The 22630-nt window shown below is 33.4% G+C and overlaps 1 protein-coding gene across 3 annotated transcripts in view; it reads right to left on the bottom strand.

The window, feature by feature from the left end:
* The window catches only part of Pde11 (Phosphodiesterase 11), a 455350-nt gene that overhangs the window by 43845 nt on the left and 388875 nt on the right, over nucleotides 1–22630 (bottom strand). For all 3 annotated transcript variants that reach the window (XM_085953413.1, XM_085953414.1, XM_085953412.1), the window contains one exon: nucleotides 22102–22252. In XM_085953413.1, the coding sequence (XP_085809539.1) occupies nucleotides 22102–22252 (151 nt within the window). The remainder of the gene's footprint in view (nucleotides 1–22101; nucleotides 22253–22630) is intronic.

Here is a 22630-nt window from a genome sequence, read left to right on the forward strand (position 1 = left end):
AGTAGATTCTGTATTAATTAGAACACGAATATTACATTACAAATTTTCATAATCAGCATACAATTATTGTAAATCATCTCCATATCGTATAACCAGTGGTCTATTTATAATTATTATATTGATATTTCTGTTACCCTTGAGCCTTGGTACATAATTAAAACAATGATTATTTATTATTTACCTAAGTAGGTATATCAAATTTTTCATAACACTTGATAATTAATATACTTACGTAACAGAAGAAAATTAAAAATATTAAAATACTGATTTTTTCAATAATCATGTGTCTGATGTGAAAACTATATATACTTATATATTTAATAATAAAATGATTTTGAAACATTTTCCTCAACATGTTTGATCATGAGAAGATCATTTGACTTTTTTTTACTATTAATAAAATAATGTGAAAAGTGCATAAGTAAACTAACCAAGAACTTTGTTTGCTTCAATATATCTGGCGCAGAAATCATTTAAAAGTGGAAACATGGCGAACTTATTTTTTTGTAATTTTGATTTCCAAAGCTCCAATTTTTTATGAATGCCTTCACTTTATCTTTTTAAATCAGTGAATGCATTTAGTGGTCCTTGCATTGATTTATTCACTCGTTTTTTTTTAAATTTCAACCAAAGAGAAGAATTTAACAACAAAATTATCGTTCCTAAACAAATTTGCCTCAAATTGCAACATTATGATTTGACCCTTTTATTTCATTGTTTTACGAGATAGCCAGCGCGTTTAGAAGTGAGGTATTATAAAATGAGTCTCCATATTTTCAGACACGTTTCCAAACAACGTTTTACAGGAATGTTTTTTATGTAGTTTATAACTAGCGGCCGTTTTATAAACTACGCATTTGCAAACTGCAAACCCGTGGCTATATTAATTGTGTTAAACATTTTGCGCCTCCCTTTGCAACATTCGCTGATCTAATATATAAATTAAAAAGCCTGGGAGTTTTGACACTGCCATTAGACTTTACGGCTTGTTGTGGTGTTGAACAAAGAAACAAATAAATAAAAACACTTGATCAGCCTATTGCCTTATTAGGTCTATACTCTGTGTCCAAACACATTTTTTTAGCGCTAGCTGCACGTTCTGTCCGCTAAGTCAGTCAGAGCTTGCCTAGCGTAAGTAAAATAACATAAACAAAGAGTAAACATTAACATGCTTTATTATACGAGCCTCACCCATTTAATATACTGAAGCAGACAGTGATGATCTCAAGGACAAACACCATCAAAGTACATAATATAAAACTTTAGATTATAGCAAGCCTTCATTTGCATGTATTAGTAACACTATGATATTATATCCATGTGTATGTGAATACTATTAGAGATGGATAGCTCTATTACTTAGAAAATAAATAGATGGTGGTGTTGCTTAGTCAATAAATATATTTCTTTTCACAGTTAGTATTTTTTTACCTATGAAATGTCTTTGGGTTATTAATTATATTTCTTTATAGTTCTCCACTGTAATCTACCTATGTGAATTTGCAGCGTCAATACGTTTTTCTTACGCCTCTGAGATTGGTAAAAACCCAACCAGCCTAACTTAATGCAATCAAAGATTCAAAATGTAGGTACGATGGGCACAACGGATATGACCGCTTTTCATATATTAAACATAAACCGTGTTTGCTATTCGTTTGAATTGTGAAGGTTTAAAATGAGAATTCACGTAATCTCATTAAAATTTATCTAAGTTAAATCACACATACAGAATGAACGGGCACTATATATTGCCAGTATTAATTATATCATCATCACCAGTATTTTTCAATACCTGGAATACGGGCTCGTCTACCGCTCTTCACTTTTCTCGGTTCATTGTTCTTTGTTACCACGTAATTTCGACAATCTAGCATATCTTGGAGAGCCCTTTCAGTCACCTTATATCTCAGGTACCACTGGATTATTCTATCCTGTATTAACATACCTGATAACGTCACATACTCACGTTTGCTCCCTAATCCACTCTATATCTTTTCTGTATTTACGTGTGATACCTAACATACACTTTCCATGTCACACTGTGCATCTCTTAATTTATGTTTTTTTCTGATACTAAAAGTCAAGTTTTGCATGCATACGTGAATACTGAAAGCACATATTAGTTAAACAGTAGGCACAATGGTTTTAATGCAATCCACGGCCTCTTTGTTTAGCGAATAATTTTCGTCATGCATATAACTATCAATAGAGATTCAAGATAGATGTAGTGGCATACCTACTTCAGCTGAACACAATTTATTACAATGAAGTTAATAGCTCCATTAAACCTTTCCGTTCCGCACCACATCCTGTCTTAATCGGGCGTATCACAGAACCCTCGGTTTGGTATGCAGCATCAGTATTTTTTATGAATGGAATGTTTCAGGAGCAGTTCCCCAAGACTGAGGTTGCAATTGATCTTATAAATATATAAATATATTAGCTTGAAGTTTAATAATTTTGACAAGAAATAGTTGGGGCTGCGCAGAGCGAGAGAAAGCGATGTAAACCGTAACAATAATCTAATTCACACTGTGTAATTCGTGCGTACTTGGAAAAATCACATCTGGGCACGTTAAAGGTTAAATAGTTCCACTAAAATAGAAAAATAATTCTAAAATAGTACTTGTATTTGTGTAACACAATTTTTCAATATGTAAATGAAATCAGTCTATCCTTCTGTTCGTGGCAGGAAGTATTTTGTACAGGACGGAGTAATGTTGGGACGAAAGATTCACTTATTCGTTGACAAGATACGAAAACTCTTTTTATCTCTGTCATTTCGTATCCTAGGATAAAAGTATCAACGGTACCGCATTTGTAAATCAAAAAGTTGCGCGTAGAAAAACTCTCTTCAGGCGAAATAAAATAGTAAAAAATACCCTTACATTTTCAGAGTTAGTACAAGCGAAACGAAACTTTCTTATTTAGCGGAAATTCTATATCCAGATAAACGAATTAATTTCCTGTACGTCATTTTGCGAAGGAACTCGATAAGTATATAAAATACTATTTGTACATTGTTGTAGGTACGAACCAACAACGAAATACATACTAAAGGTAGAATATCGTACGAGTACCTTACATTACTGTTCAAAAGTCTACAGGTATTTTTATTAAAATTGCAACCTATTAAGTATCATGTTTTTATGATAGATTTTTACATCTCTTATCACGGGAAATAAATCTAACGTATCGATTTGATAAGCAAAGTGACAATCCGAAAATGTCACACCAGCCTTTGCGTGTCGTTGATAAACTGCCGCCATATGAATAGTCTAACTAAACTAAGTATTTATCAACTATTAAAGTCTTTACAACGGGTATGCACACAGCATAAATTAGTATGGGTACGGGTTGATCCGACTTCAAACTATGTTTTTTTGCAAAATTATGGAGAGGCAAAAAACTTAGGACTATTATAAAATATATTCGGGAATTATTTAAAAAAAATCTAGGATGCAGTCATTAAAATTCGATGAGGCAACAAAAGTTTATCAAGAGGGAATTCTCTATTTTTTACTAAATTAATGAAAGTGGTATGTAACTATACTGAAATTTTTAAGACCAGTGTGGCAGCAGAGATAGCAACACCGGCGACAGGTGGAAAATTTATTATATGAATAGAAAACCATAGCAACCAAAATCAACAACCATAGACAAGACCGATCGCAACGAACATGACATGAATTATTTTGTTATTACTATTATATACAATCAAATATGAAGACATTGAATATGAGAAGGATTATTCTAAACCATTTGTAGACAGATACACATACTCCGTATCCCAGTGGCGAAGGGTGGAAGTAGGCTGTTTAATATCCGACATAAATAGTCCGAAATAAACTTTGTCAGTCATACGTATTTGTTTTTATTGAACTAAGTCTACAATTTACAGATGGTGTTGGTTAGTTTTTTAAAATTTAATTAAACGCTGTGAAAACAAGTCATTATAAATAATCGTCTATCTATTAAGTATCTAAAATTATGCCATTAAACCATACACAGTTTTGGATATTTTATAGATAGAATAACATTTTTATCTACTATGATTTGGTTTAAACAGGGCTTTAAATTATGATTTATGAATTAAAAAACAACTAACCAACAATATATGTAATATAATATATTCTCAATTCAACGAAAACAAATAAGTATGAATGAAATAGTGTGTACTATTTTGTCGAATCGCCTATATAAACATACCAAAATTATTATGGTTTGGTTTAGCTAAGGTTCGATTAATTTAAAAAAAAAAAAGTAACCAAAACCATCGGTAAATTGTAGTCTTAGTTCAATAAAAAGAAATACGAATGACTGAAAAAGTTTCATTGGCACTATTTATGTCGGTTCTTAACTGCCTACCTCCACCCTTCGCCACGGCGTATCCTTGCCACACAACCACCCTACCCTGTAGCCGATCCTCCATTACCCTGCAGCGGTGCTGAGCGATCTACGCGTTTCATGTCTCACATGAGACTTGGGAAGTAGATGTGGACCGAGAAAAATGGCAAAACTTTGTCAGTAGTAAGAGATATAAAATTACATTTTTTTTATTTGTTAAACACCACATCAGGCTATGCAGCAAAATTACCTGTGGCAAAACTCACAGGCTTGAGGAATTTACATATTAGATTATGTAAATATATTTTGACCTCACCGGGTCGAACCCGGAGTTCTCGGATGGAAGGCCAGCGCCTTACGCACTGCACCTTTGTGTAGGGTTTTGCTATGTCGTCCGTATGCGTAATTATGATATTTAATGTGCAGTCCTGAAATTCCTTTAATGTTTGGTTAGAAACTAAGTAGGCATATTTAAGATTATTTTTTATGCTTCAATTGTTTGTTATTATTACGATAGTTAGTTAGTGTAAACGAATATTATCCTCAATGATTTCAAAGAAGTCTGAATTTTTATTTGAAATTATAAAGGAATTGTGAAAAAATTAAAAAAATATTCCAATATACCAATACAAGAATACTAAGAAGGTAAACTATATTTTCTTTTATTAGAATTCTTGCGAATTTGAAATCGAGTTTCTAGAGTTATCGTATTTTCGAAATATGATTTTATTTGAATTTAGGATTTGTTGTTGTGCGCTATAATTGAGGACAAATAGGTAGATGTAGAAGTAGGTGTATATAAATTAAATAAATAATTCAAATTATATTTTGATCAGAAGAATAATATAGTTAAAAAATCCGTTCACAGTTCAACGCGTGAAATATAAATAAGAATTAGGTACTTGTAAAGGAATTAAAGATTTTACTCTGATTCTTTGTGAAATATTATAAGTACGGTATAAGTAAAAACTTCTGTAGAAATATTTCTTTTGTTGAAGCTTCAGTTAGGATTTTGAAAAATATATACAAGTAGAATGTTGTTTCAAAAGTTTGTAAGTAGGTATAACGAGATGTCAATAGATAATTGAATCGATTGAGTGTGCTGTAAATTATTTTTGGTTAGTCAAATATTTCGGATAATGATTGGATAGGTAACGAAATACAAATATATTTTTCAGAATTATTACGGTGGGTTTTCTTTAATTATAATTCTCAACCGTTATGCGGGCGTATACCTCGGCGTAATGGACACGTTGTGCTGAGATTGTCTCAGGAGCAACAACCCAAGACCTTAGTTGACGTGACTCCTAACATTTATTATGGCTAAGCTGTCATAAGAATAGATCTTCTCGCTCACCACGAATCGCCGGTTTTTTTTTTGAAAGATATAAAAAAAATCCCAACTAATCGTCGATCGATCCAACTAAAGGTCAAACCGAATTGATTTAAACAGTAAGAACCCGATTGGTTGGGCGACCGGCTAAAATCATTCACCAATATCAAGATGGTTTATAATGTCAAATTGCCAGACAGTCAAATTTGTTCTTTTTTTAGAATTATTAATAACCATGTCCTTGCTATTTCGTACAAGGTGGTTGTTAGTAATTTTGAACAATCACAAACACCCAGGCTTTGAGAAAAATACATACTTAAATGTTTTTGTCATGAACGGGAATCGAACCCAGAACTCTCAGGTGGAAGGCCAGCGCCTTACCCACTGCACCATGAGAGCCGCCGAGTCAAATTTGGTTGGCACAATAATATATAGTCTATCTGACAAAATCGGAGATTTTCTCCAGACTGTCCAAATTTGTCAGCTGCTTTCATATTGAACACAACGTATGAAAATATACCCCCAATATTGAAAAAAAAACTATAAAAGATTGTCATCAAAATAATTCTCCAATATATATAATTTTGAAAAACACTTTCTGAGAGAGTATATTATAACTAATAGAAAAAATCTTTTTTGAAAAAAAGTAAGTCACCCCGACGGGGAATCGAACCCTGTATCTCCCGAGTTTACGCCTCATCCGTCGCATTTAACCAATATGCTACGGCGTGACATACTAATAGCGACAAATTTTAACTATTGGTCAATTTTAATACCTACTCATCAGCGTTCTGATGTTTTTCAAAATTAACGTTTTTCAAAATTATATATGTTCAGTAATCAGAATGATATATTCTTAAATCTTGTGAATTATTCGTTGAATAAAAGAAATAGTTAATTATAAATTCTCTAATACTTAAACAACCGATGTTATAACAGGTGTGAACATCCTCGCCGTATATTGGGGTTGGTATTTTTCCTGGAAAGGATGAAAGCTTTTAATCTGTTTTAATATTTGCTTACATTGCTGATGTGCAGAATAAAAGTGTGAGGCTACAGGCTACATCAATGTAAATATGTTGAAAAATTAAGCCGGGTATAAAGTATTTATTCTACTCATGTTCCAAAATATCAGAGATGTTAAAAAATCTGGATTATCAGTGACTTGTTAATTTTAGCGAAAATGTCTGTATAGTCTGGGATTGAAAACAATTGAATGTGATCGATTTTGTGTTTTTCTTAGGTATCTGTTTGTGGAGTATACGATCTACCAGGAGAACATGATTCTTGTGGATGGACGGTGTAGAAAAAGACCTATAAGACTTTCGGCATGTCTCACTGTTGATCTAATATGAAGGAGAGGAGTTATGTATGTATGGATAGCTGGCATGCATCCAATAAGTTAGACGAATGGGTGATAACCAATTTTAATATATCACCGCACTAGAGAATCAAAATTTATATTATAATTCACTTCTTCTGTAGTTGCCGTCTTTTATTGAAAGTTGGCGACCAAATCGCAGTGGCATATCTAGTCCAGCTGCACCACTCGTATCACAACTAATAGTTTGGAATATAAGATACTTTCTGAGACTGAGACACTAGATGTTGAGTGATCAATAGAACCTCTTTCAACTTACGTCTCTGCTACATTTCCCTACAATATGAATTGTATGAAATCATACTTCTCCTTGCGGAAAATATGGCCGAAGTATGCATATTTTCTACGTTTGATGCTAGTTTTAAGTTCGGTTGGTCACTGATTGGTGTATTGGTTTGTCATTGGTGACGTCTATCTTGAAATTTATATAAAAAATGCTTTTCGACGTGAATACATTATGGTAACTACAGTATAACCCCTATTTTACGTTTTTTAAGGGACTGAAGAAAAAAAAACCTAATTGGAGGGAAAATGTAAAAGGGGGGTATTGAAAAAAAGAACATTTAAATTTTATGTTTCTAAAAAAATAACGTTTTATTAAAAAACAACATTCAATTAAAATTTTTATTGAAAAATCGTTCGAATGTCACGACCCAATCATTGTTAAGTGCGTGTAACGTGCGTGTAACTTTGAATCGGGACTGAAAAAAATACACGCAATTGCCGGGAAAACGTGAATTCCGGGCACGTAAAAGGTTATACTGTATATAGTGTACTATGATCGATTTAATAGTGATCATGTTGCATGGGTATGCCTTGAGGATAGATTAGTTCTAAAAACAACATTTAACAGCATCAATATGGGATAAGAATAATTTAACCCACTTAATCTTATTGTCTAAGAACATGCTACATTATTTAACAATGCCCTAACTTAGGACAAAATTTCTAACAGAAGTAACAATCATAGAATGGAAATTTTTGGTGTGGTTGTCAAGTTATCGCAGTCTATATCTTAATATCAAAAATCTGTTAGAAAAACATCTGTAAAAACATGTGAATTTATCACATAATATAAGCATTTTGACTCAATGATAGTACCTACCTATACATTACTGAAGCAAAACTCTTGGCATTTTAACATAAAATATGTATGTATAATACATATATTTTATGCCTTGGATGTCTCACCGCATAGCTGGTTTCATAAATCTCACAAAGAAAATATACATTTAGCCCTTCTCTGCCTATGTTATTCTATGGTAATAATACATATCGCACAACAGAATCACACATTATAAAAAATAGTTTTTATAATGTTTGACCAGATGAAAAGGTTTTGCGAGCTTTTTTAAACTGCGGCTCAAGAGTTACGGGATTTTTAGATTCGGAAAGCTTTATACTCCGTTACATATGCGTCTGTGAATCGCCAGTTTGACATTTTGCGACGCATTAAAAGCTTCCAAAGCGAAGCCTACATGAGTTACGGATTTTCAAAAGTCAAAAGTCACGCTACCAATTACTCGATCGTCCGTAACTGTTTGGATTTTTTTTATTTACGAAATAAGCGAAATTGTAAATATTATTATTTCGAGTAAAAAGGGCGAGTACATTTTGCTTTCGATTCGAGAAAACTGTATATCATCCCTGAAGGTCAAATCGAACATCATAACTCTGACATGTCAACTGTCTGTTCTATTCCTACCAGAAGGCTTGTCAGCATACAATACTATCTTGTATTCTTTTTTGGGATGGAATTTTCCGTCGTTCTATTTTTAAAACAAAATAGAATTTAATTCGTTTTTTAAATATAATTTTATATCGCTCAATTTTCAAAATGTAAAACGAGAAACATCAGACACAGATAAGTTTAATTGAGATTGACACAATTTTATTGTTCACAGTACCTAGATATTTAGTATATTCAGATCGAATTATATGTTATACATAAATGAAGCTTGTATAGGTATAGAAATATTATAATGGTTTTTCGGAGAATTTAAGCGAATTTTAAGAATCGACAATGGTGTAACATTTTGTGCTACTCACTCAATGAACCTACCTATGAGCGTGTCGATGGCATGATGCGATTTACCACGTTTCAATTGATCTATATTCCGGACTTGCTATTGTAAAAATGTGACGAGCATGGGCCCCACATCATGAAGCGGGCACCCCGGCTAGGATCATTAATATATTATACATTGGCCCCACATCCTGAAGCGGGCCCCCAGGCTAGGATCTTTGGCAGGCCCCCCTACCTATATACTAAGGATAAAGGCAGTGTGACGCTCTACAGTAGTGTTTTCCAAATGGTGTACGCGGTAAAATTAATGTGTATTATGTAGTGTTTTTTGTATATTTTAATACATCCAGTTGAATTACGGAGTCGTCGAGTATCGATACACAATTAAAAATTATATCGTGCAACTACATAATTTTAAATAATAACATTATCGAAGGAAAATAGCTCGCGGCGACTTTTTTTACCATTAAAGCAAATTTGTGATGTGTGTTCATCTCACCTATCTGGTCGACTCGCCACGCCGGGCCCCTTCTTAGCCCGGACCCCAGGCTAGAGCCATGTCAGTCCCCCCCTTGTGGGGGGCATGGTGATGAGTATATCAACCGCTATTTTGTTGCCACAATACTACAGTCAGAGACAACCAGTTGGGCTAGGCAGGTAATGTACTGCTTAAGGGTAGCAAACTAAAAATAATACGAAGTAAATATAGTTCGGGGCGGCAATTTGACGCTGTTTAAAAGCAAAAGTGTGCCTAGGAGTGTCACAGCAGACATATATTATATTACCTCTCTCTTAAAAATCAAGATTAATAATCTCAACGATTTTAATAAATTCGACATAAACTTTCCGTTAGTTCATGACGAATGCAACAAAATTATATGATAAGATTTTGATTACAATTTATAACATTTATTTTTATTAAGTATATTAATACTATCGACCTTGATGGAATTTGAATTTAAATCCATAAGAATTTATTTTTATGTCACGTCTATGAATGATTTCTACAATGTAGAAAAAACACGTGGCGTAAAAATAAAACCCTACTAACAAACGGCGGCGTTGTGGTAACTTTTACTTATATGGATGCTGTTGGAAAACGTATAGCTATAATTTACTAAATTATCTACTTAACGTTATGAAACTAATGGATTGGTGTGCGACACAATGAATTAGTGTGTAGTGTCACAGGGTGTAAACTCTGATATATAGACAACATCATGTTCCCACCAATATCACTCGTAACTAGAGTTGGGTATTTCCCGAGAAAATCTAGATCTCGAGATTCGGGATTTCATGAAATGATGAAATTTTGAATTCTTGAGATTCGGGATTCGGGACTTGAGATTGAAAATTTAAAAAAAACCTGTAAAAAATCTAAAATCTGTGTAAAAACAGATAAATTCCAAAAAAATATGATTTTTTTTTATTTAAGTAAGAAGACAAACAAAAGGTTGATTTATTTTTTATTAACTATATAATGTTTGTGGATGTGTTAAATTTATAATTGTACATATCGTGTTTCTTTAATATTTACATAAACACATGCTGTCTTTTCTACTTTCTTGTTATATTAGTTGTTATTTGTAATTAAGACATTTTTATAATTTTGTATTTATTATGTATTATGGCGCATTGGCCAATCGCTGTGATGCCGTAATACTATTTTTCTAAATAAATGAATAAATAAATAAACATATAGGTATACATAATATTAATAGTATAAAACCTTTAGAAGAAGTAAGTTAAATAAAACTTACCATTCGATTGCGTAATAATAGTATTATCTAGGTATTTATTAATTATTTCTGCGGATGCTATGCATCGCACGCCACTGATATCAACCTGATATGAATTTATGATTTAAAAAAATATGTTAGTTAAAAATTATACCCTTGGAATTTTGTTGTGCCAAGGCTTAACATTTAGTGTAAATTATGAAAAATGTCCGGAGAAAGAATGGGATTCATGTATCATGATCCGTAATACTGAGTATGCTTAAAGCATTAATAGTCCAATTTAATAAGCCACCTCAATTTGAATAAAACGTACGTCAACAATAGGACGTTTTTTTGTGTAATTACCTGTACTTGGGTAAGTCGTTGAGTCGAGGACAAACAAAATATGCATAGCGCACAAAAAAAGGTTATCCTCACGTAAATTCGGACATGATAGGAATACTTATTATTTCGTTAACGAATTAAAGGATTTATTTACCCAGGTGCGCCGCGGGACAGAATCGCGAGTTGTGATATTAATTAATGATATTTTTGACGACCGTAGCGAAAGATTGTTTCCCGAGGTACGACTAATAGTGTGATTAATTTAATAAAAAATATTACTTTCTAAATCCTACACTTTTTATAAAACTACGATAGAAAGAAAGTTTATTATACATACCTATATATATTTTGAAAACACTTCGGACGACTAAAAATAAATACGTCCCCAAATTTATTAAACCACTTCAAGATGGAAAAAAATATCTGTTCATTTCGTCGTAATTAGACCGGACGCATATGGCTCAATAACTATTGGAAAATCACATTGGCACGAATCCAGTAGATGCGGGTTAGAATCCCGCTTGGCGTCGTATTTGTTTTTCAAAGTTTTTTTTTCTAGTATATATTAAGTAGGTATATATCTGGGTGTTCAAATTATGTATGTTCAATAAAAGAATGTTAATTTTTCAAATAGTTGAATAAAAAAAATAGTTTATATAATATAATACTTTTAACATCCACTATATTGACACCTCTTCGAGGATTCGGCCATTACCGACTTGTTGATCTTATATATTATAAGTAATAATAATAAGATTAAGTCATGAATTTTATAATATATCTGTAAAAAAAAATGATAAGCTGTGGGATGAATGTTCTGTCAGTGAGCCACTTCCGAGAAGGTCACATCGGTGCTTGATACCAGGAGAGGAGGACAATTCTCAGGTATCGTCACTGGACTTTACCTGAAAATTGTTTCAGGTAACGGCAGCTCGTTCCTCGCTAGATGGCCAGTGTCATTTTATTTCTCTAATTTATAGAATAATTGTTGTAAACTGTACCTACGCTGTTTGTCATGATCTGAAAAATAAAAATCATTCTCTACCCAACCTTTTGACTGTTGAATTCGCTACCTCCCCCCCCATCGTTAGCACTGTCCTCTAAATAGCGGACAGGAAGAAACATTTTTGTAGTCACCGTAAAAAACAACCACTGAAGCATTATTGCACTTATTGCTTCGATATTTTTTTTTGTATGACCGGGGTGTCGCGGCGCACACTTTGAATATAAGTGAACTATTATAAGTACCAGTTTAGTGGTAAGCCGTAATTAATATTCAATAATTACGATATATGGTGTTAAAAACCTTACATGGTAATGGGCAGGTCACATACAAGAGATAATTAAATCAGTACGCCATTTAGGTTACATTGTTCATTTCAATTAAAATGATATTTAATACCAGTATGTGTAAAACTTTATTTACAGTATTTTATTATTATAAATTACTGTGTCGGAGTGGAATATAGTGGGGATATATGTTTTAGCGGAAAATCGCAGATATTATTACGTTTCAGAAAATATTTGTTGGGATCGCTGGTAGGCTTCGGCGCGGGACCATTTGTTATTCAAATGTCCAGAGGCAAATATGATTAATCTTCCTTTTAGGGCTGAGCGTAGTCTGACGCGACAGCTGTCATTCGAAAGCCATATTAAAAATACGAAGAAAAATATTCCATCCAGACGTACTCACGTAGGCTTTTCCGACGAAGGAATGCGGTGAGTATTTTTTTAATATGTCGCGTGTAGCAAAATGAATTACACAGATATTCGTCACGGCTGCCAATTGAAGGGTAACGGGAAAATAGGATGCGTGATAATCCGAGGAAAACAACGTATAATGTTACATATAATTCAAATTCCAATTGAAATGATGATAAAGCAAATTATTTATGACACAGTGGCTATTTTTACCTTAGCCTTTTATCTGACAGAATATGTTTATTACTCCTATTATACAGAGCGTTGGAGCGGAGCTTGGAGCATGAGCAAGGAGCAGTGGAGCAATAGGGTTTTACCCGGAGCACCGAACATTTGCACTCCGCTGCTCCGGATGTTTTTATTAGTAAATTTTCGTCCTAAAATCCAATGAAAATATTATATTTGACACTTTGCAACACCGGAATTATTTGAAATACGCCAACACTGCCGAGTGATAAAAAACCTTACTTTTTTTGACAGAAGAGGCAGATAATGAAAGACGATTTGCTGTCAGCTATGTTTAATAGAATTAATAGGTAATGAAAAGGACGAATAATAAACCTTATTTCAAGACTACTTATTTTTTTAACATTTAACATAACAGCGGAGCAGACCCTGGAGCGGAACTGGAGCAAGTATTAGGTCTCGGAGCGGAGCAACTCAAAAAAAGGGTCCGCTCCAACCCTCTGCTATACTATACATACATACTACATATAAAATATTAATACACCGTGTCACACAAGAAACATAGTTTCTGGTACAAGACACGTGGATATGTAATTGATCTTGAGTGTCGACGTATCTTAACCGGCATTTTTGTTTTGTTTCGAAGAGTCTCTTGTTTTGGAACCAAACATTTGATTCAGTCAATGGGTTTGGAAAATGTGATAATCCGATCAGGAGCATAGCGCGCTAATATCCGCTCTATATTGGGATCATGTCAGGATCCCCATGCACCAATAACGAGGGGTCTGCGGCTGGTCAATGCACTCCCTAGAGATGTATACATTTTTGGCGATGCAATATGTATTTTAATTTTAAAATTCTATTTTTTTGTTTAGTTTTTATTTTTTTTGAATTATCGTTGTTTTTTCTTAACTAAGCTGATTTACCTGTACTTTTTATTCTAAATGTCATGTTGTGAACGTCTCGAATTAATAATTTGTTATGTGCTCAAGGTGTCTTTTTAAAATAAATAAATAAACATTTACCTATGTATAATGTCATTTATGACCGCTATGGCCAAGTTGCAACTTGTCTGCTTGATACGTTGAGGGTTTCGGGTGCGAACCTCGGGTTTGGAAAATGTCCCATATTAATTTTCAATGTGTGATTGAGCCCAGACTATGGAGCTAATCGGTTGAGCAAGTGGCTAACAACATTTTTTCGTAAAAACAAAAAGCTGTCATAGACTCCAAAGACACATTGAAAAACATGAAAAAAAACCGAGCTTTGAACCCGGAATCCACGATATTATAGCCCCGACGCGTAACCGCTTTGCCATTAGGATTAGGTTACTTTCGATAAAATTACTTATGTTGTTTAAAAAAAAAAACTATACAAATTACTAGTCAAATTAAAGTCACTACACATAAATTTCATTTGTGTTAAAATGCACATAATGACTTTACCTGTGAACTGTCGATAGTATCTAATGAAAACACATTAAATGTCATTTAAGGGAAGTGGTAGAGTAGAGAGATAGATGAGTCACAAATCCTTATAGCGGAACAAACAAGTCGTTAGGGCAGCTGCGGCTTGTTCATTTCCTGACCAAGTACTGGTTTTTCAAAGCCGTGGCAAGGTCGTGCGGCAAGACGCTTCGGAAAGCTCTGCATAACTAAACAAGTGGCTACCTAACTATACATTTATAAATGATCGTAATATTACATATACATTGAACAATAGGGCCAGATGCGTAATTTTGCAGATTACTTGGATGTGTTTACTAACCTAATTGTGTATGTATTTAAAAAAATATTTTTTTGGCTTACATTAAGATGCTGTCTATGATTAGTAGTGATTAGCATACTACGTATTGGAATCAGTGAACATTAAGTTCTGAATTAAATTAATTTTAAGTAAGCGGATTTACCCCCGTTTCACACTCAGCGAATATTTTCCATGCTTGCGAATAATGGTCGTGCGATTATTTATCGCTTGATACCGCAGTCGTGCGGCTTAAGCGTCGGCCTATAGCGTTGTGGGTCCCAGGTTCGAATCCTGGGTCTGGTGAGTACACATATTGTTTTTTTAATTTGTGTATGAGTCAGAGTATGGACCTAATAGATTGAGCAAGTGGCTGAAATGTATTTCTCGTAAAAATAAAATCTGTTAATGCTTGTCTAAGAAGATCGTGGCTGGGCGATGCGCGGATTGCGGGTCGCGGGTGCAAATGACGCATGCCGAACGAAATATAATTTGTCATGTAAATCCAACATGCGTCCATTTAATGTTCTATTGGTAACAATAATAATATATTCATTGACATGTTTTCTTTTTAAAGTAAATGGGTAATGTTTTTAGTCATTTTTACACGATTTAAGAATTAATACCCCCGTCGCCATCACGAAACAAATTGACGTATTCACACCTCTACGTTCGCTCAGACTGCCAGCGAGTCCAAAATTTCGTCGCGCCTATAGTTGAAAATTATTTGCCGTTTCACTGAAGTATCGCCTTAATACAAACCTCCTCCACTCTGTGGAGGCCCATATTATGATCTTATTAGGATCGGACATGGTCGGGGGGGGGGGGGAATATTTGTTACGTAGTAAATCTATTTATGCTGATATAAATAAACATGCAGAATAAATTATTTTATTTTAGTTTATTACTGATTGCTTGAAAATAGATAACATGGTATAAAAAGGAAAATAAGTAATATGAGTGTAAATTTCTTATATTGCTTAGTTATCGGGTTTACAGGAAGCGAAGTTACTTGTTGCATCAGAAACATTCAACATCTTAAAATGAGTATTTTTCACAATCTGCCGGTTTAATGTGTGAAAAACCCTTCCTGTAAATATAACAATTCTATTGCTGTATTTTATTATAACGTTTTTCTTAGGTCGTATTATTATTTGTCCGGTACAAATCTTATGAAAAGTTATTTCGATACCATTATTGGTTGCTAGGAGGTCCTAGCAACTAAATTATTAAATAATATATACGTGCGTTACTATGGAAATCAATATTAAATGACATTTCATTATTCAGTATTTCTATCAAGTACTTACCTACAAATTTTTTGAAGTCAAGTTTATATGATTCAACAGAAAATTTTAAAACGTTGTATATAAAAAGTTCTTTTTATCTTGTAATTATTTAACTCTTAGTGGAGATTTATCGTACTGACCAAATTTCACAAGGTGGACCCAAACTCGTCATGAAACCGTAAGATACCATGTTAACTCACAAGCAATGTATTGGCCTTCACAGAAAAGAAGTTATATTAACAGATATTTTTGAGGAATGCTTGTTAAAAATTAACTAACTCTTTGGGTGCTTGCAATGAATCAAACACATATTGGAAAAACATCATTAAATTTTCGCCCGACTGCAGTATTTAATGGTTTCAGAGACAACCGATCTACCAATCGGGCCATCGCGAGTGTATATTTTACAAAAAAAATATTTATCTTCATATAGGTATCTAAAAGTTTATTAGTTTGTAGCTGCAGAATAATAGCATATATCTATTGTTTATAAAAATATCTAATTACTTTGCAGTAATATATTCCCAGCGAATCCATTTCCAGTAAACAACGTAGCTAGACCATTGGCGAAATTAGAGACGGTGTATTATTACATCATATCACAGCACATTATACCATTACGGTGTATTAGCTGAATAATCATTTTTTATAGTATTATATTTTCGTACAACTGTAATAACAAATAATATTTCATTTCGCTACTCAATTTAAAACGCTGACTCTATATTTAATTCAATATGATTATGTAACAGAATTTAATGTTAATGTGTTAATTTTTATTGTATAAATAACGAAGAACAATTTATCTCAATGTCACTCGAATCCAAGTACTTAGCTCGTAACTATCATGTATAATATACTATTTTACCGATACGCTGCTAATAAATCTCACCCTGCTACATCGTAGACTTCATTATCATCATCCTCTACCTACACATCGAACACCACAATAGAGTGACCCCAACAAGTTTAATTTCTAGCGTACGGAGGCTCAAAATCGTTCAGCGTCTTGGGTCTTTGCATATCTTAAATTGGCACTAGGCACTTTCAAGAAAAAAAAATAAAACATAAAATGTAATTCCTGCATATTTATTATTATTCCCAATTATGTACGACTTCAGTGATGTTTTTATCAAATTTAAAATTAGTCGCGTTTTGCGTTGCGAAAATGATGCAATTGACGCCTCGAATATACCGGATTCGACACTGGTTTAGATGCACAGATGGGAAGCGGAGACAGAGTTTTGCACCTAACGCCGTTCAAGGGGGCCATTTAAGGTCCTACTGGTTGAACCTGTATGTGACTCACCACGAGATACAATGCGCTTGCACCTTATTATGGTGGAGTTCAAACAACTCCAGCTAAACAACACGGCGAGCCGTAAATTCCACCGGTAAATAAAACATACCAGTGATTGAAGATAGATGATGCCGGGAATATCATTAGTTTTATTTAATTTACTATTTCAGAAACTGTCCATGCATCTTTTGCAATAATTACGGATAATATGACGGGGCACTGAAGGTGTTGAAAAAAAAGTTATTAGGGATAATGATGAAATCGTCTCTGTTCTGGCAGAACACACTAAATGGAGAATACTAGTTTTGAGTAATTTGACTTTGAAGTTGTTAAAATGTTTGAAATAATGGTCTATCATGTGAGTTTATTAAGTAATCGTAAAAAGGATGACTTTAAAATAAAGACTGTTTATTTATTAAGAAAGTTTCCAGAAGGAAAAGTTTGAAATAAGGAACATTTTGGTACTAACTCAATATGTAATTTTTTCGAATTAGTGTTTTCTGCCAGAACAGTGACGAAATTATATGCACGTTATATGCAATGTCCGTTTGTTCATAAATTTTACACATGCGCTCTGAAAATTATTAGCCAGGGTCGCACTGCGATTTAATTTGTGTTGCGAGCCCAAAATAAGTACCTATTATGTATGCTATCTAAATGATCATGTTTATTTAAATGAACAATCACGTAAAATTGCCAATAATAGTATGCAAATCAGTTATCAAAGCAAAACGTATATGTCGACAATTTGATAATTACTGTTTGATAGATACTGTCAATACGGAGAGTATGCAGAGAAAATTAAATTTTATATAGTTACAGATTCAACCACGCTAAAACAGTTCTGGACCTGCTGTGAAATGTTGAAATGTAAAAAAAGTATGTGTGAATCCATATTTCAGTCCAAACTCTTTGATGGCAACACTTGACTTTTGACGAAACCAATGATTTGAAAATGGAACTCTAAAGCATTGTTATCTAAAGTAGCGTCTAGTCATAACTATAATATTATAGTGATTATATTATAACTTATATAACTTCATAGTTATTTGAAAAATACTAATTCTGGCCGGTATTTAAAAATCCCTAGTATTTATAACAAAATGTAAACTTTGACGTCGTAATCAACAGAGATGAAAATTTGAGTGTTTGCAAGAACGCAGAGAAATCTTTCATTTGTTGAACGTCTGACGAAAATAGACATCAATGTATTATTTAGGGATGAACTTCAAATTATGTAATAGTTCTAACGCTAATAAGTTTTTCCAATTTGTCTTGTCTCTTTCGTAAAAGGAGTTTCGTGTCTAACTGAAACGAAATTAAATCCTTCGGCTTTCAATACAAGCTTTTTGAAGTGAATAATAAACTTGGAATCTATTTATCAACTTGTTTGCTTTAACATTTCGAAAGCTCATTAAATGAGAAAGACGTCTTGTCGGATAAGTAATTTTATTTTGTCGCAAAATAATATTATATTCAACGTTTTCAATGTAAAAAAATACTCATTTAATGTGGTTATATTATATTATAAGCACAAATTTAAGCTTTGAAATCGTACGTTTCAAAGCTTTAGCATAGGATTATTATTAAATTTAAATATAGGTACTGGGGTTGTTTGAAAAGCTTGGTAAAAAAACTACGAAACCATTTTTTTAATACATTTTCAACCTTTTTTTAAGGCTACATACATGGTTTAGCGATTTTCAAATTGTTTCATGCCATCAAAAAATAGGTTTTCTATAGATAACCTAAATACTTACTTACTGGTCGTAAGTCGCTGCAAAAGTTGTTTGAAAAAATAATAATTTCACAAAATCATCACAAAATATAAACTGCTCTTCCTTTATTGTTTCATTGACTATTTATCATTTCCACATTTGTATTTTTTTTTTTAAATCTGCATTAAAAATGTAGAAATAATAGCCAAAAAATAAATAGGTGCTATGCATAGATTCACATAGAAAAAATCTCTCAAGTCTAATTCGGGAAACTTTCGATTGACAGGGCATGCTAAAAAAGTTGTTCAGATTCTGTAGTTTCAAATTTACAGTAGTACCTTAGTAGTTCAATTCAGATGGTTCATTATTTATTTTGTGCACCGAGTAAAAGGTTTCTAAATACACTAAGGACATCGTGAAAGATAAAACTTTGAAAACCACTGCTACTCGTAGAATAGATATACTATATTATAGGTACTACTAGTTTTAGCGCTGCGAAATAATATGATACATTTAAAAGAATATATTTGAATTGTGAGATTTAACATGATATCTTGCACTAACAAACATACTTCATCGAATGTCCGAACGGTTATAAATAGTCCACAGCCTGTGGCCTGATGAGCTCATACGTCATGTCCGTCACACGAGATTTACTTTTCGGAGACGTCCTTTGTTAGTTAGGATTCGGTGGATGAAAAACCAAGCGCTACAAATCGCCATGATGAATGCTATCGATTTGTCGCGAGGAGATTGCGTGTCACATGGATTCCATTCCGACGGCACGATGGTTCAAGATCGTTCTTGAGATAATCACGTGACTGGCGAATGGAAATTGGGTGAACTTATATGCAAAAGGAAACCTAACAATTCTCGGGTATCCCGGGCTTCAGGGTTGGCAATGTCGGAATAATAAAGAAACATAAAATATAGATTGTATAATATAATAAAATTAATGTACTCTTTCAACCTAGGGACAGATTGAACATAATACGTGTTAGCGATGATGCCCACAGGACGCGTCGGGCGCGCGAAGTCCGCGTATGCAGTGTTTATTCATAACCATAATCACACGTCTCTTCCCGCGCATTACCCTTCACCTATGTTATAAGCGGCCCAAGCAGCACAAAATAAATATTATTACAGCGCCTCTCATAACAAAGCAATAAAAATATTATATTATTTCGGGGCTTGTAATTAAAATTTACGATGACATTATTCAACCAGCGATAAACTGAACACGCAATAAAATAAAACAATGACTTCTCTGTAATTAAATAATTGCTTTCCGCCCGTCGATCGACGATGCCTCGCGCAGCTTGTTTTTACTCGCTGTGTTCAATGAATGGACTCCATTGTATTTTCTTTCATTCGTATCGCCGAGAAGCGGTGATTCGCGAAAAAACGATGATTCATGCGGCGCGCGCGTAAAATGCGTCGTCAAATCCAGTGGGCGCTGGCGTATTTGATTACGTTGTATTTTCGTTGATTTACGCGCCACTTGTAGAAATTTTGCGCGAGCGCCGCACTCGCTGCGTCAATGGGCTTTATGCCTTAAGGTACAATTCGATGTAGATTTTGGCTGTCCCAAGAAGAGGTTTCCTAACAGTTTAAAAAATATACATAAATTGATGTTAGCCACTATCAAACTATTAGCATATTGAAAAACAACACGTGCTGTTGCCAGGCCCGTGACCCACGACTTCATAAGCGGACAATTACCCACTAGTCCACTGTAGGCATGCGTCACTATGCACATTTAAATAATATGATAAATATAAAAGAGACACAATAGAGTCGACTATTTTGAATGTAAAATGAAATTACTCATACGAAAAAATTGCTTAGACATTGGATATTTTTGGGAGCTTAAGTTAAGTTAAGATACTTTAATAATCCTCATCACCGGTTTCGTTTGTTTGAAAATTTACATATTTCACATGAAAGATAGAAGGATATATTATTTATAAATGTGTAAGAATCAAATATCTATAATTTATTTATTTTATCTCACATAATCAGTTTAATAAACAGTGTTAATGGGGTAGTCACGAAGAGGTAAGTAATAATTTATGCAATTAGGTATACAAATCTACTTCTGAAAGCGTCGATTCTCTACTAAGAAATATGTACCTTTAAAATGTATTAATTTGTTTCCATCTAAACCAGTACACCAGATTTAAATTTGTAATTTCTGATTCGTGAAGAATTTCGAATTCCATTATATTTAAGTTCAAAGTAATGCGTATTGCAAAACGAGGATTTATTTGTAAGTATTTATAATTTCTAAATATTTAAATTTCGTCGTCTTTTAAGTCATCATCAATATATTATATTTTATTCTTACTTGTGTATTTATAGTCAAGTATACTTTGAGACAATATAATTCAGCAACATTAAAGGAAAGTTAAATTTTGATTAACACATATTGAAAACGTGATGCCATATTGATTTAACAATAATTTTAAATGAGTTTATTGGACTACGGATATACACATAGTTTATTTTACATAGGGCATTTTGATTAAATATATATAGTCTACCGAGCTGGTTGTTTTTTGGCAGATTAATATAATTATTATAAGTAACGTCTAAGAAAATTAATTTTAACGTGCGAATACATGAAGAAATTTGGTTGACCACAGCTACTGCACTCCTAATTGGGATCACTGATAGTGGGAGAGTAATATACCGTGGGATTTCTTAGATATTTATCAGGGGTACATTAATCGACACTCGCATGGTTCTTATTTACACCATGAAACATACGCAGTATAATGTCTTTAAACCGAGATTTCATAGTTAACATACTTACAGTGAATATTAATATAGCCCAGAGATAAAATAGTTCGTTAATGGGAAAATATTAGGGAAACTAAAACAACTCGTGTCTTTTTATGGTTTTGATGACACCTAGAAGATTTAGTCCATATGGAGCATGACGAAATACAATGAAATGACATAAGATAATATTATGAAGCGTAACTCAGCATTGTGAAGATTTGATTGGTTACCTTGTAGGCATCAGGTATGTTGACAGGTTCTCCACTCTCGGCGACGTAGCCAACGATGCCTGTTCCCCAAGGTACACGAATCTCTTCCCGGCACTCCACTTCGCGAAGAGTCGACCGCGGGCATACGTCGAACAGCTTTGATACCAGGCATCTGAAAGAAAAATATCATATCAGATAAATGTGTTAAAAGACAACATTTTTCTGTGAAGATGAGGCCTAAATATAACGCCGCTTCACTACTATAAATGTATAATTATGATTATGATATTGTTTGAATTTGAAACATTCAATACAGCTGGGTTGAAATGGTTCTCCTTTCACTTTACCATGAAAATATTGAGTATGGACCTAATTAAAAATGTATGATCTACTAGCTGACCCGGCGAACTTCGTACCGCCTCAGAATCAATAATCTTGTGTTAACATATTAGCTGAATTAAATTCAGTTTTTTATTAAGTTAAAATGAATACTCAAAATGAATAAGTTCAATAAATGTGCAAAAATCAAATCAAAATGAAAAGTATTTTA

The sequence above is a fragment of the Rhyacophila brunnea genome, unplaced genomic scaffold (assembly GCF_057557595.1).
Source record: "Rhyacophila brunnea isolate RB1 unplaced genomic scaffold, BYU_Rbru_1.0 scaffold_3, whole genome shotgun sequence".
NCBI classification, from domain to species: domain Eukaryota; kingdom Metazoa; phylum Arthropoda; class Insecta; order Trichoptera; family Rhyacophilidae; genus Rhyacophila; species Rhyacophila brunnea.